The sequence below is a fragment of the Oncorhynchus kisutch genome, linkage group LG10 (assembly GCF_002021735.2).
Source record: "Oncorhynchus kisutch isolate 150728-3 linkage group LG10, Okis_V2, whole genome shotgun sequence".
Lineage (NCBI taxonomy): Eukaryota > Metazoa > Chordata > Actinopteri > Salmoniformes > Salmonidae > Oncorhynchus > Oncorhynchus kisutch.
In genome coordinates this window covers 6,533,169-6,548,168 of record NC_034183.2, presented here as the reverse complement: position 1 = coordinate 6,548,168, position 15,000 = coordinate 6,533,169, and the positions used below count along the sequence as shown (strand labels likewise).

General features: G+C 48.7%; 1 protein-coding gene across 3 annotated transcripts in view; it reads right to left on the bottom strand.

Annotated features, from left to right (window-relative positions):
* The window catches only part of LOC109886375 (anoctamin-5), a 77,122-nt gene that overhangs the window by 46,484 nt on the left and 15,638 nt on the right, over nt 1-15,000 (bottom strand). The window contains exon 4 of one of the 3 annotated variants that reach the window (XM_031832953.1): nt 9,959-10,000. The exons of the other annotated variants lie outside the window; for them this stretch is intronic. Coding sequence (XP_031688813.1) covers nt 9,959-10,000 — 42 coding nt within the window. The remainder of the gene's footprint in view (nt 1-9,958; nt 10,001-15,000) is intronic. 3 annotated transcript variants of the gene reach the window in all.

Sequence of the window (15,000 nt, the reverse complement as noted above, 5' to 3'; positions counted from 1 at the left end):
GTCTCTGATTGGGAACCATATTTAGGAAGCCATATTCTTTGGGTATTTCGTGGGTGATTGTTTCCTGTCTCTGTGTTTTACACCAGTTAGGACTGTTTTTTTTTGTTGTTGTTGTTCCATGGTTTCTTATTTTGTATATGTATATTGTTCACGTTATCATCTTTATTAAAGATGTTCAACCATAACCACGCTGCATTTTGGTCCTCCCCTCCTTCCCAGGAAGAAAACCGTAACATATCTACTCCAATTTCAGAGCACTCTCGTCTGAGTGTGCCAGAGTGCAGAATAACGGATGAATTTACGAAAGTGCAACACCCGCTGAATATGACCGGTGTCCGTAACGTGGACACAGAAAGTCCTAGTTAGTCACCAACGCTCTCAGTAACATGTAAACAGCCCATCCAGCTTTCAGTAACATGTAAACAGCCCAACCAGCTCTCAGTAACATGTAAGCAGCCCAACCAGCTCTCAGTAACATGTAAACAGCCCAACCAGCTCTCAGTAACATGTAAACAGCCCAACCAGCTCTCAGTAACATGTAAACAGCCCAACCAGCTCTCAGTAACATGTAAACAGCCCAACCAGCTCTCAGTAACATGTAAACAGCCCAACCAGCTCTCAGTAACATGTAAACAGCCCAACCAGCTCTCAGTAACATGTAAACAGCCCAACCAGCTCTCAGTAACATGTAAACAGCCCAACCAGCTCTCAGTAACATGTAAACAGCCCAACCAGCTCTCAGTAACATGTAAACAGCCCAACCAGCTCTCAGTAACATGTAAACAGCCCAACCAGCTCTCAGTAACATGTAAACAGCCCAACCAGCTCTCAGTAACATGTAAACAGCCCAACCAGCTCTCAGTAACATGTAAAACAGCCCAACCAGCTCTCAGTAACATGTAACAGCCCAACCAGCTCTCAGTAACATGTAAACAGCCCAACCAGCTCTCAGTAACATGTAAACAGCCCAACCAGCTCTCAGTAACATGTAAACAGCCCAACCAGCTCTCAAGTAACATGTAAACAGCCCAACCAGCTCTCAGTAACATGTAAACAGCCCAACCAGCTCTCAGTAACATGTAAACAGCCCAACCAGCTCTCAGTAACATGGTAAACAGCCCAACCAGCTCTCAGTAACATGTAAACAGCCCAACCAGCTCTCAGTAACATGTAAACAGCCCAACCAGCTCTCAGTAACATGTAAACAGCCCAACCAGCTCTCAGTAACATGTAAGCAGCCCAACCAGCTCTCAGTAACATGTAAACAGCCCAACCAGCTCTCAGTAACATGTAAACAGCCCAACCAGCTCTCAGTAACCATGTAAACAGCCCAACCAGCTCTCAGTAACATGTAAACAGCCCAACCAGCTCTCAGTAACATGTAAACAGCCCAACCAGCTCTCAGTAACATGTAAGCAGCCCAACCAGCTCTCAGTAACATGTAAACAGCCCAACCAGCTCTCAGTAACATGTAAACAGCCCAACCAGCTCTCAGTAACATGTAAACAGCCCAACCAGCTCTCAGTAACATGTAAACAGCCCAACCAGCTCTCAGTAACATGTAAAACAGCCCAACCAGCTCTCAGTAACATGTAAGCAGCCCAACCAGCTCTCAGTAACATGTAAACAGCCCAACCAGCTCTCAGTAACATGTAAACAGCCCAAACCAGCTCTCAGTAACATGTAAGCAGCCCAACCAGCTCTCAGTAACATGTAAACAGCCCAACCAGCTCTCAGTAACATGTAAACAGCCCAACCAGCTCTCAGTAACATGTAAACAGCCCAACCAGCTCTCAGTAACATGTAAACAGCCCAACCAGCTCTCAGTAACATGTAAACAGCCCAACCAGCTCTCAGTAACATGTAAACAGCCCAACCAGCTCTCAGTAACATGTAAACAGCCCAACCAGCTCTCAGTAACATGTAAACAGCCCAACCAGCTCTCAGTAACATGTAAACAGCCCAACCAGCTCTCAGTAACATGTAAGCAGCCCAACCAGCTCTGCTACGGCAAGTAAAATGGTCGGAGTGAGGAGTTCTCTCATTTGTGTCTGGAAGTAGCTAATTAGCAAGCTAGACAACTTTAGCCAGTTAGATTGGGTGCTTGGTTGGGACAAGCATGCATCATTGGCAGACATGCTGCACAGATAGACGAGTAGGCTACAATTCACCATCGTTTATCAATTTAAGCAATTTTTGACAGACAACTCGCTGAAAAGTTTGAGAGAGTTTATCTAAGGTTTCTTTGTTATATTGTAGCTCATCTTGCTCTGGCTAACATTAGTTGATCTTGTTGTTGATGTGTATAACTGAGGGAGAGAGAGCCTACCTTTTCATGGTTGTTTGATCTGTAAAAGTTTACAAATGTAAGGGGACTACCGTGTTATTACATATTTACAGAAGTCCATTCAGGTATATTTTGTGGCTTTCGATGAATGTGTTCTAACGATCTAAAGTTGCTGTTGCTACTTCCTGTAAACACGCACAGTCCAGTTCAAAATGAATGAGGTCAGGGCCCTACTTCCTGTAAACACACACAGTCCAGTTCAAAGTGAATGAGGTCAGGGCCTACTTCCTGTAAACACACACAGTCCAGTTCAAAGAAAATGATGGCAGGGTCTACTTCCTGTAAACACACACAGTCCAGTTCAAAGTGAATGAGGTCAGGGCCTACTTCCTGTAAACACACACAGTCCAGTTCAAAGTGAATGAGGTCAGGGCCTACTTCCTGTAAACACACACAGTCCAGTTCAAAGTGAATGAGGTCAGGGCCTACTTCCTGTAAACACACACAGTCCAGTTCAAAGTGAATGAGGTCAGGGCCTACTTCCTGTAAACGCACATAGTCCAGTTCAAAGTGAATGAGGTCAGGGCCTACTTCCTGTAAATGCACACAGTCCAGTTCAAAGTGAATGAGGTCAGGGCCTACTTCCTGTAAACGCACACAGTCCAGTTCAAAGTGAATGAGGTCAGGGCCTACTTCCTGTAAACGCACACAGTCCAGTTCAAAGTGAATGAGGTCAGGGCCTACTTCCTGTAAACGCACACAGTCCAGTTCAAAGTGAATGAGGTCAGGGCCTACTTCCTGTAAACACACACAGTCCAGTTCAAATTGAATGATGTCAGGGTCTACTTCCTGTAAACACACACAGTCCAGTTCAAAGTGAATGAGGTCAGGGTCTACTTCCTGTAAACACACACAGTCCAGTTCAGTGGATGATGGAAGGTCTGTGTGGCAAATGGCTTGTTTATATACTGGGAAAGTATATAAACACAACATGCAACAGTACATATAAGGAAATCAGCTGATTAAATATGATTCATTAGGCCCTAAGCTACGGATTTCACACGACTGGGAAGGGTTTCAGCCATGGGTGGGCCTTGGAGGGCATAGGCCCACCGACTTGGCAGCCAGGCCCATCCACTGGGGAGCCAGGCCCAGCCAATCAGAATGAGTTTGGTTTCTATTAGTTGTCTTTTAAACGCACTGCCTCTTTCACACTCTATATTGCTATAGAATTTTCACATTGCCTTAGTATACCCTTCCAGCCATTACAATGAGCCTGTCCTCCTGTACCTCCACCCACCAGCCTCCTCTGATATCCCTGTGCATCCAGCCTGGCCCTAGCCTGATCCCAGATCTGTTTGTGCTGTGTTGCCAGATAGACTGCAATAGATCTAGGTTCAGGCTAATATTGTCTCGACCTTTGAACTCTAAACGTACTTCCATTGTATTTTCTTATTTAGAGCACCTTTTTTGAAACTCTGAATGACCACCCCCCCCCCCCCCCCCCCAGAGGCGATGCCAGCCATGTTGCCCAAACTTGTTCTCAACTAGCCTACCTGGTTAAATAAAGGTGAAATAAAAAAAATAAAAAAAAAAGCACTGCAGCCTCGGTAGCGGTAGGCTACAGCCTGCAGAGGAAGAAATAGCCTGCTCTGACTCACACACAGGAAGGAGTGCCCTATTGAGAAAGAGGAGACCTGTTCCCTGTCATTGATGGTACATCTGTTCACATGAACCTATAAATAACTAAGCAACTGAACCACATAATGCTAGAGTTGGCCGTACTAACACAGCTACAGTCTGGATCACATGCTAATAGAATTGGCACAACAAACACACTGGACACAGACGCCCAGCCAACACACTGGACACAGACACACTGGACACAGACACACTGGACACAGACACACTGGACATAGACACACTGGACACAGACACACTGGACACAGACACACTGGACACAGACACACTGGACATAGACGCACTGAACATAAACACACTGGACACAAGACACACTGGACACAGACACACTGAACACAGACACACTGGGCACAGACACACTGAACATAAACACACTGGACACAGACACACTGGACACAGACGTCCTCTTTAGTCTACCCTCACAAACACAGTGATTCTGCCCTGTCCCAATAGATATGAATAGCATCCTCCTCATAGAGCCATAAACCTACTAGTCCCAGTCAACACATGGTGAAAACATCCTCTAGTACTCCTCACTCACACAAGAGTCCTCCTTGTCTGCTCCTTACAGTAGCTAGCCCTCTGGACAGGACAATCCTCACTGCTCATAGATTTACAGTAGCACAACAACAACCACTGGGCCAGGTAGTCCCCCGTCCCCCAGTCTTCCAGTCTTCCAGTCCCCCAGTCTTCCAGTCCCTCAATACCCCATCCCCCCAGTCTTCCAGTCCCCCTGTCTTCCAGTCCCCCAGTCTTCCAGTCCCTCAATACCCCATCCCCCCTGTCTTCCAGTCCCCCAATACCCCAGTCCCCCTGTCTTCCAGTCCCCCAGTCTTCCAGTCCCCCAGTCTTCCAGTCCCCCTGTCTTCCAGTCCCCCAGTCTTCCAGTCCCCCAGTCCCCCTGTCTTCCAGTCCCCCAATACCCCAGTCCCCCTGTCTTCCAGTCCCCCAGTCTTCCAGTCCCCCAGTCTTCCAGTCCCCCTGTCTTCCAGTCCCCCAGTCTTCCAGTCCCCCAATCCCCCTGTCTTCCAGTCCCCCAGTCTTCCAGTCCCCCAATACCCCAGTCCCCCTGTCTTCCAGGCCCCCAATACCCCAGTCCCCCTGTCTTCCAGTCCCCCAATACCCCAGTCCCCCTGTCTTCCAGTCCCCCAATACCCCAGTCCCCCTGTCTTCCAGTCCCCCAGTACCTAGTCCCCCAGTACCCAGTCCCCCAGTACCCAGTCCCCCAGTTCCCCCAGTACCCAGTCCCCCAGTACCCCATCTCCCAGTACCCAGTACCCAGTCCCCCAGTACCCCATCTCCCAGTCTCCACACCCTCTACCTCTCACAAACATTTTGTGGGCAGTGAGCACATAGCCTGTCTTCTCTTGAGAGCCATCAGCTGTGACTTCCACTATGTCTGCATCAGCTGTGACTTCCACTATGTCTGCATCAGCTGTGACTTCCAATATGTCTGCATCAGCTGTGAATTCTACTATGTCTGCATCAGCTATGACTTCCACTATGTCTGCATCAGCTGTGAATTCCACTATGTCTGCATCAGCTGTGAATTCCACTATGTCTGCATCAGCTGTGAATTCCACTATGTCTGCATCAGCTGTGACTTCCAATATGTCTGCATCAGCTGTGAATTCTACTATGTCTGCATCAGCTAAAAGGCAGCTGGGTCTTTTACACAGCCAGAGTGCTTTCTTCTGGGTGCAACACGGACAACGAGCCCCTAACCCACTAATTTACTACCCCTCTCCTTTACTACCTCACCAGTCCAGTCACATCCTGGGACAAGCCCACACTCACTCAGACATCCAGAGGAGGAAGGAGAGAGAGAGGAGAGAGGAGAGAGAGGAGGGAGGGGAGAGAGAGGAGGGAGGGGAGAGAGGGGGGGGGGCACAGAGTGAGCAGCAGAGATACAGAGCCAGCAACAGGAGAGAGAGAGAGAGAGAGAGAGAGAGAGAGAGAGAGAGAGGACAGAGCCAGCAAGAGGAGAGGGGCAGAGAGAGAGAGAGGGAGAGAGAGAGAGAGAGGACAGAGCCAGCTCGAGGAGAGGGGGAGAGAGAGGACAGAGCCAGCTAGAGGAGAGGGGGAGAGAGAGAGAGGACAGAGCCAGCTAGAGGAGAGGGGAAGAGAGAGAGAGGACAGAGCCAGCTCGAGGAAAGGGGAAGAGAGAGAGAGGACAGAGCCAGCTAGAGGAGAGGGGAAGAGAGAGAGAGGACAGAGCCAGCTCGAGGAAAGGGGAAGAGAGAGAGAGGACAGAGCCAGCTAGAGGAGAGGGGAAGAGAGAGAGAGGACAGAGCCAGCTCGAGGAAAGGGGAAGAAAGAGAGAGAGAGAGAGAGAGAGAGAGAGAGAGAGAGAGAGAGAGAGAGAGAGAGAGAGAGAGAGAGAGAGAACAGAGCCAGCTAGAGGAGGGGAAGAGAGGGAGAGCGACAGAGGAGAGAGGCTGGGGAGGGAGAAAGAGAGAGAGAGAGAGAGAGAGGGAGAGGGAGAGAGAGAGCGACAGAGGGAGAGGGAGAGATTGTTTATTATCGATTTCACTTGCATATGTTTCCCATGTCAACAAAAGGGAAAATTAACATAAAAATGGGTTACATTTACAATGGTGTTTGTTCTTCACTGGTTGAACTTTTCTTGTGGCAACAGGTCACAAATCTTGCTGCTGTGATGTCACACTGTGGTATTTCACCCAGTAGATATGGGAGTTTATCAAAATCCGGTTTGTTTTTGAATTCTTTGTGTGTCTGTGTAATCTGAGGGAAATATGTCTCTCTAATATGGTCATACATTGGGCAGGAGGTTAGGAAGTGCAACTCAGTTTCCACCTCATTTTGTGGGCAGTGAGCACATAGCCTGTCTTCTCTTGAGAGCCATGTCTGTCTACGGCAGCCTTTCTCAATAGCAAGGCTATGCTCACTGAGTCTGTACATAGTCAAAGCTTTCCTTAAGTTTGGGTCAGTCACAGTGGTCGGGTATTCTGTGGGCAGTGTGCACATATCTCTGTCTAACAATAAGCTATTCAAGGAGTCTGTAACTGATACTATTTTACACAATACAAACAACCGTAAGACCTGAAAATAACACTGGAGAACAAAGTACAGACAGCAGGCAGGTGGAGAACACTGGACACCTGTTCACCAGGGGGAAGGATAACACCAGACCGGACACATATTACTGTATTTCACTGGTTCATGTGTCATTTCATTTACAGGAGAAGCCAGAGGAGTGTCAACAAACCATCAGCTTGTGAAAAACAACAACAATCTACTCCTTATATTCACTTGTCCCTTGGTCTTTAACCTTAACTTAACCCTTCAGCTTATCTACATCTATCTATCTTATTTATCTTATCTCTAAGGTGGGAATCAACATGGTAGAAGCTCCACCCAAACACTTCAGTTCTGGGGACGTGGAAGGGCTCGGGCCGAGGGGACAGGTTAGGGCCGAGGGGACAGGTTAGGGCAGAGGGGAAGGGTTAGGGCCGAGGGGAAGGGTTAGGGCCGAGGTTAGGGCAGAGGGGAAGGGTTAGGGCCGAGGGGAAGGGTTAGGGCCGAGGGTAAGGGTTAGGGCAGAAAGGAAGGGGTAGGGCCGTGAGGAAGGGTTAGGGCAGAGGGGAAGGGTTAGGGCCGAGGGGAAGGGTTAGGACCGAGGTTAGGGCAGAGGGGAAGGGTTAGGGCCAAGGTTAGGGCAGAGGGGAAGGGTTAGGGCCGAGGTTAGGGCAGAGGGGAAGGGTTAGGGCAGAGGGGAGGGGTTAGGGCCGAGGGGAAGGGTTAGGGCCGAGGGTCGGGGTTAGGGCAGAGGGGAAGGGGTTAGGGCCGAGGGGAAGGGGTTAGGGCCGAGGGGAAGGGGTTAGGGCCGAGGGAAGGGGTTAGGGCCGAGGGGAAGGGTTAGGGTCGAGGGGAAGGGTTAGGAACGGAGGGGAAGGGTTAGGGCCGAAGGGAAGGGTTAGGGCCGAGGGGACGGGTTAGGGCCGAGGTTAGGGCCGTGGGGAAGGGTTAGGGCCGAGGGGAAAGGGTTAGGGCCGAGGGGAAGGGTTTAGGGCCGAGGGGAAGGGTTAGGGCCGAGGGGAAGGGGTTAGGGCCGAGGTTAGAGCCGAGGGGAAGGATTAGGGCCGAGGGGAAGGGTTAGGGCCGAGTGGAAGGGGTTAGGGTCGAGGGGAAGGGATTAGGGCTGAGGAAAGGGCCGAGGAAAGGGCAGAGGGGAAGGGTTAGGGCCGAGGGGAAGGGTTAGGGCCGAAGGGAAGGGGTTAGGGTCGAGGGGAAGGGGTTAGGGCCAAGGTTAGGGCCGGGGGGAAGGGTTAGGGTCGAGGGGAAGGGGTTAGGGTCGAGGGGAAGGGGTTAGGGCCGAGGTTAGAGCCGAGAGGAAGGGTTAGGGCCGAGGGGAAGGGTTAGGATGCATTATCTCCATTGTTTTTGAAGGTAGACCACTCTGGTAGGCCTATATTATGAACAAATAGCCACTGTAGCCTTCTTGGCCACTGTTAAACCTGTAACCTAAAGCACCTACAGCCTCAGTGTTGACAGTAAAACTGTAACCTAAAGCAGGTACAGCCTCAGTGTTGACAGTAAAACTGTAACCTAAACCAGCTACAGCCTCAGTGTTGACAGTAAAACTGTAACCTAAAGCAGGTACAGCCTCAGTGTTCACAGTAAAACTGTAACCTAAAGCAGGTACAGCCTCAGTGTTCACAGTAAAACTATAACCTAAAGCAGGTTCAGCCTCAGTGTTCACAGTAAAACTATAACCTAAAGCAGGTTCAGCCTCAGTGTTCACAGTAAAACTATAACCTAAAGCAGGTTCAGCCTCAGTGTTCACAGTAAAACTGTAACCTAAAGCAGGTTCAGCCTCAGTGTTCACAGTAAAACTGTAACCTAAAGCAGCTACAGCCTCAGTGTTCACAGTAAAACTATAACCTAAAGCAGGTTCAGCCTCAGTGTTCACAGTAAACCACTGGAAGTTGTCAGTGACGAAAACATGAGAGGGAACATTGCCAGGCACAACCCATCACATACTACAATCTACCATAGGGTAATATATCTACAGCAGACACATGGCCGTGAGGCGGTAGCGTAGCCTAGTGGTTTGTGTCGGACTAGTAAACAAAAGGTTTAAAGGTAGAAAATCTGTCCTTCTGCCCCTGAACAAAGTAGTCAACCCACTGTTCCTAGGCCATCATTGAAAATAAGAATTTGTTCTTAAATAAAGGTTTTAAAAAATCAGGCTCAGATTCACGTGACTCTTGGCGGACTAGTAAGAAAGTCATCATAAATCTGCATCATCATTCAACAGCCTGAGATTTATGTTATTACTTCTAAACAAAATCACTTTTTGTTTGGTTCCTCATACTCTTACGTTATGTTTTGTGTTTATGTGTTTATGTTGTGTTTATGTGTCTTATGTTTTGATTCTTGCTCGGACAGTCGCTAAGATTATATTTGGTTGTGATCTTTGCAAAATACCTATTTTGGATGCAGCAGCAGTTAGCTAGAATGCTAACGCTCATTGATATAGGCTGTAGCAAAAACTAGCCAGAGAGCCGTTTTACTGGTTGAAGTTGAAGTGTTTTTTAAGTGTAATGCAGTTGATTTGCAATGATGATGACACAAACATTATATTACACAGGACATGCTTACAACGCTGGTCGTGAGGACCCAAAGGGGCTTGAGTGTTTTCCCTAGCACGCACACACACGCCATTCAAATAATCAACTCATCGTCATTAGTGGAATCAGGTGTGTTAATACGAGGGCAAAAACTACAATGTCCACCCTCTTCGGGTTACCAGGACCAGGATGAAGAAACACTGCCGTACGGTATAGTGTCACACCAAGCCTGTTTACCATACAGTATATAACGTAACATCACACCAAGTCTGTGGTTTACCATACAGTATATAACGTAACATCACACCAAGTCTGTGGTTTACCATACAGTATATAACGTAACATCACACCAAGCCCGTGGTTTACCATGCCATACCCTGGAGCGATGCTTCAGGAACAGAGCCCTTTTTCTCCACATCTGTGGAGGAAGGAACCAACCGGACAGTGAGAGAGGAACCAACCGGGCAGTGAGAGAGGGAGAGAGGAACCAACCGGGCAGTGAGAGAGGGAGAGAGGAACCAACCGGGCAGTGAGAGAGGGAGAGAGGAACCAACCGGGCAGTGAGAGACGGAGAGAGGAACCAACCGGGCAGTGAGAGAGGGAGAGAGGAACCAACCGGGCAGTGAGAGAGGGAGAGAGGAACCAACCGGGCAGTGAGAGAGGGAGAGAGGAACCAACCTGGCAGTGAGAGAGGGAGAGAGGAACCAACCGGGCAGTGAGAGAGGGAGAGAGGAACCAACCGGGCAGTGAGAGAGGGAGAGAGGAACCAACCGGGCAGTGAGAGAGGGAGAGAGGAACCAACCGGGCAGTGAGAGAGGGAGAGAGGAACCAACCAGGCAGTGAGAGAGGGAGAGAGGAACCAACCGGGCAGTGAGAGAGGGAGAGAGGAACCAACCGGGCAGTGAGAGAGGGAGAGAGGAACCAACAGGGCAGTGAGAGAGGGAGAGAGGAACCAACAGGGCAGTGACAGAGAAAGAGAGGAACCAACCGGGCAGTGACAGAGGGAGAGAGGAACCAACAGGGCAGTGACAGAGGGAGAGAGGAACCAACCGGGCAGTGAGAGAGGGAGAGAGGAACCAACCGGGCAGTGAGAGAGGGAGAGAGGAACCAACCGGGCAGTGAGAGAGGGAGAGAGGAACCAACAGGGCAGTGACAGAGGGAGAGAGGAACCAACCGGGCAGTGACAGAGGGAGAGAGGAACCAACCGGGCAGTGAGAGAGGGAGAGAGGAACCAACCGGGCAGTGAGAGAGGGAGAGAGGAACCAACAGGGCAGTGAGAGAGGGAGAGGGAGAGAGGGAGAGAGGAACCAACAGGGCAGTGAGAGAGGGAGAGAGGAACCAACCAGGCAGTGAGAGAGGGAGAGAGGAACCAACCAGGCAGTGAGAGAGGGAGAGAGGAACCAACCGGGCAGTGAGAGAGGGAGAGAGGGACCAACCAGGCAGTGAGAGAGGGAGAGAGGGACCAACCAGGCAGTGAGAGAGGGAGAGAGGAACCAACCAGGCAGTGAGAGAGGGAGAGAGGAACCAACCAGGCAGTGACAGAGGGAGAGAGGAACCAACCAGGCAGTGAGAGAGGGAGAGAGGAACCAACCAGGCAGTGAGAGAGGGAGAGAGGAACCAACCAGGCAGTGAGAGAGGGAGAGAGGAACCAACCGGGCAGTGAGAGAGGGAGAGAGGGACCAACCAGGCAGTGAGAGAGGGAGAGAGGGACCAACCAGGCAGTGAGAGAGGGAGAGAGGAACCAACCAGGCAGTGAGAGAGGGAGAGAGGAACCAACCGGGCAGTGAGAGAGGGAGAGAGGAACCAACAGGGCAGTGAGAGAGGGAGAGAGGAACCAACCAGGCAGTGAGAGAGGGAGAGGGAGAGAGGGAGAGAAAGAGAGAGAGAGAGAGGGAGAGAGGGAGAGAGGGAGAGAGGAACCAACCAGGCAGTGAGAGAGGGAGAGAGGAACCAACCGGGCAGTGAGAGAGGGAGAGAGGAACCAACAGGGCAGTGAGAGAGGGAGAGAGGAACCAACCAGGCAGTGAGAGAGGGAGAGGGAGAGAGGGAGAGAAAGAGAGAGAGAGAGAGGGAGAGAGGGAGAGAGGAACCAACCAGGCAGTGAGAGAGGGAGAGGGAGAGAGGGAGAGAAAGAGAGAGAGGGAGAGGGAGAGAGGGACCAACCAGGCAGTGAGAGAGGGAGAGAGGAACCAACCAGGCAGTGAGAGAGGGAGAGAGGAACCAACCAGGCAGTGAGAGAGGGAGAGGGAGAGAGGGAGAGAAAGAGAGAGAGGGAGAGGGAGAGAGGGAGAGAAAGAAAGAGAGGGAGAGGGAGAGAGGGACCAACCAGGCAGTGAGAGAGGGAGAGAGGAACCAACCAGGCAGTGAGAGAGGGAGAGAGGAACCAACCAGGCAGTGAGAGAGGGAGAGGGAGAGAGGGAGAGAAAGAGAGAGAGGGAGAGGGAGAGAGGGAGAGAGGAACCAACCAGGCAGTGAGAGAGGGAGAGGGAGAGAGGGAGAGAAAGAGAGAGAGGGAGAGGGAGAGAGGGACCAACCAGGCAGTGAGAGAGGGAGAGAGGAACCAACCAGGCAGTGAGAGAGGGAGAGAGGAACCAACCAGGCAGTGAGAGAGGGAGAGGGAGAGAGGGAGAGAAAGAGAAGTTTGCATGAATGAATGAATTAAGATCCTACATCTGTACAGTAGCTGAGGGACTAACAACATACAAACCAGGGTCGTGTTCATTAGGACAAACCGTAGCAAAATGTTTTGCAACTAAAAACAAACATTTGCATTTCAAATAGTATCTATGTGTTTAATTTTGTGCCTACTGAACACAACCCTGTACCAGATGAATACTGGGACTGGCATGTCTCTATAACAAACCCCCCGGCAACCCTAGTACATACTGCCAACAACTCAGACACCATGGCAACCCCATACATACTGCCAACAACTCAGACACCATGGCAACCCCAGTACATACTGCCAACAACTCAGACACCATGGCAACCCCATACATACTGCCAACAACTCAGACACCATGGCAACCCCATACATACTGCCAACAACTCAGACAACCTAGCAACACCTGAACCAGAATCTGTGTTTACAGGAGACGTTGAATATAGTGATTCTCCTTCGAGCCCAGGAAGAAGCCATTCCACTTGCTATTCGCCAGCTTTTCAAGCTTAAAGCTGCAAAACTGTACTTTTTTGGGTGACCTGACCAAGTACACATAGAAATATGAGTTATAGATCTGTCATTCTCATCAAGTTTATGAAGCGGTAGATCTGTTTTATGTGCGCTATTTCTATACTCTTGATCTTTTACTTTTCTGTTTTGTGCAGCAGCTTCAAACCGCTGAAAATACAATCTTTCTTTTTGTTTGTTATTGAAAAGATATTTCACAGCGGTTTAGATCGTACAATGATTCGCCTCTTCTGCACCTCCAGTAAAATCTCTCATGACTGACATGCACAGGTCTGCTGATCCCCCGCGGCAGGAAAGGTCATTGATTTTTTTACAAGCGTGTATGAACGTCATATCAGTCTGTTTCACAGTGCTACATGGAATGCAATAATATTTTGTTAGTAGATTAAGTAGACAATATAGGGTATGTTTTTAGTGAGTGTATATTTCTAGGATGGGCTTTATTTAGTGTACACTACCGGTCAAAGGATTTAGAACACTTTCAAGAGCTTGTCTTTATTTTGTACTATGTTATACATTGTAGAATAATAGTGAAGACATCAAAACTATGAAATAACACATATGGAATCATGTAGTAACCAAAAAAAGTGTTAAACAAATCAAAATAGATTTTATATTTGAGATTCTTCAAATAGCCACGCTTTGTCTTGATGACAGCTTTGCACACTATTGGCATTCTCTCAACCAGCTTCAATACTTAAGATGATAAAAAAGATTATAAAAAAAAACAAAATTCCAGATAAGGTATTCATTTTTTGGGGGGGACCTTTTTTAGAAGTACATATCGGCCGCGACGGCAGTAATGAAGATATTTGCTCAGCGAAACGCCATTCTTTGGTAAGTACCGAACGTATTTTGACATTAAGGAAGCAGCCATTCACCAGCTTTTCAAGCTCGAAGGAGAATCACTATATTCAAACATCTCCTGTAAACACAGATAAACTAAACATAGATAGGTAAGAAGCAGCAACACCATACTCCCAAGTCCGGAAACTAAACATAGATAGGTAAGAAGCAGCAACACCATACTCCCAAGTCCGGAAACTAAACATAGATAGGTAAGAAGCAGCAACACCATACTCCCAAGTCCGGAAACTAAACATAGATAGGTAAGAAGCAGCAACACCATACTCCCAAGTCCGGAAACTAAACATAGATAGGTAAGAAGCAGCAACACCATACTCCCAAGTCCGGAAACTAAACATAGATAGGTAAGAAGCAGCAACACCATACTCCCAAGTCCGGAAACTAAACATAGATAGGTAAGAAGCAGCAACACCATACTCCCAAGTCCGGAAACTAAACATAGATAGGTAAGAAGCAGCAACACCATACTCCCAAGTCCGGAAACTAAACATAGATAGGTAAGAAGCAGCAACACCATACTCCCAAGTCCGGAAACTAAACATAGATAGGTAAGAAGCAGCAACACCATACTCCCAAGTCCGGAAACTAAACATAGATAGGTAAGAAGCAGCAACACCATACTCCCAAGTCCGGAAACTAAACATAGATAGGTAAGAAGCAGCAACACCATACTCCCAAGTCCGGAAACTAAACATAGATAGGTAAGAAGCAGCAACACCATACTCCCAAGTCCGGAAACTAAACATAGATAGGTAAGAAGCAGCAACATGAGAGGATAAAAGGACTGATCAAGGTAAGACAAGCACTTAGCATTAGGGCTCCCGAGTGGTGCAGTGGTCTAAGGCACTGCATCTCAGTACAGACCCTGGTTCAATTCCAGGCTGTATTTACAACCAGCCGTGATTTCGGAGTCCCATACAGAGATGCACAACTGGCCCAGCGTCGTCCGGGTTTGGCCCGGGGGGTAGGCCGTCATTGTAAATAAGAATTTGTTCTTAACTGACTTAACTGATTTGTAATAATAATACAAATGGAATTATTCAGAGTTGCTCAATGCTTAGTGCTTGACTCCTGACAGACATCGGGACAGACAAGTCCCATAGTAGTAGTACACTGGTAGAATACTTTATTATCCCAAAAAGGGTACGACCCAGATCCTGTTCATTGACGGATGGTTAGGTTATTACATTTAGGCACACTCCCAATATATGGCGAACACACAATAACCCCTAGACACTCCGGAAACACACAGACAACAATTAGAAGCAAGCAGGGAGTGTGTCAATACACACTCATAACACAGAGATGATTAGGTAGTTAACCAACAGCTGCAGGGTTTGACTAAAGACTGTAAAATGACA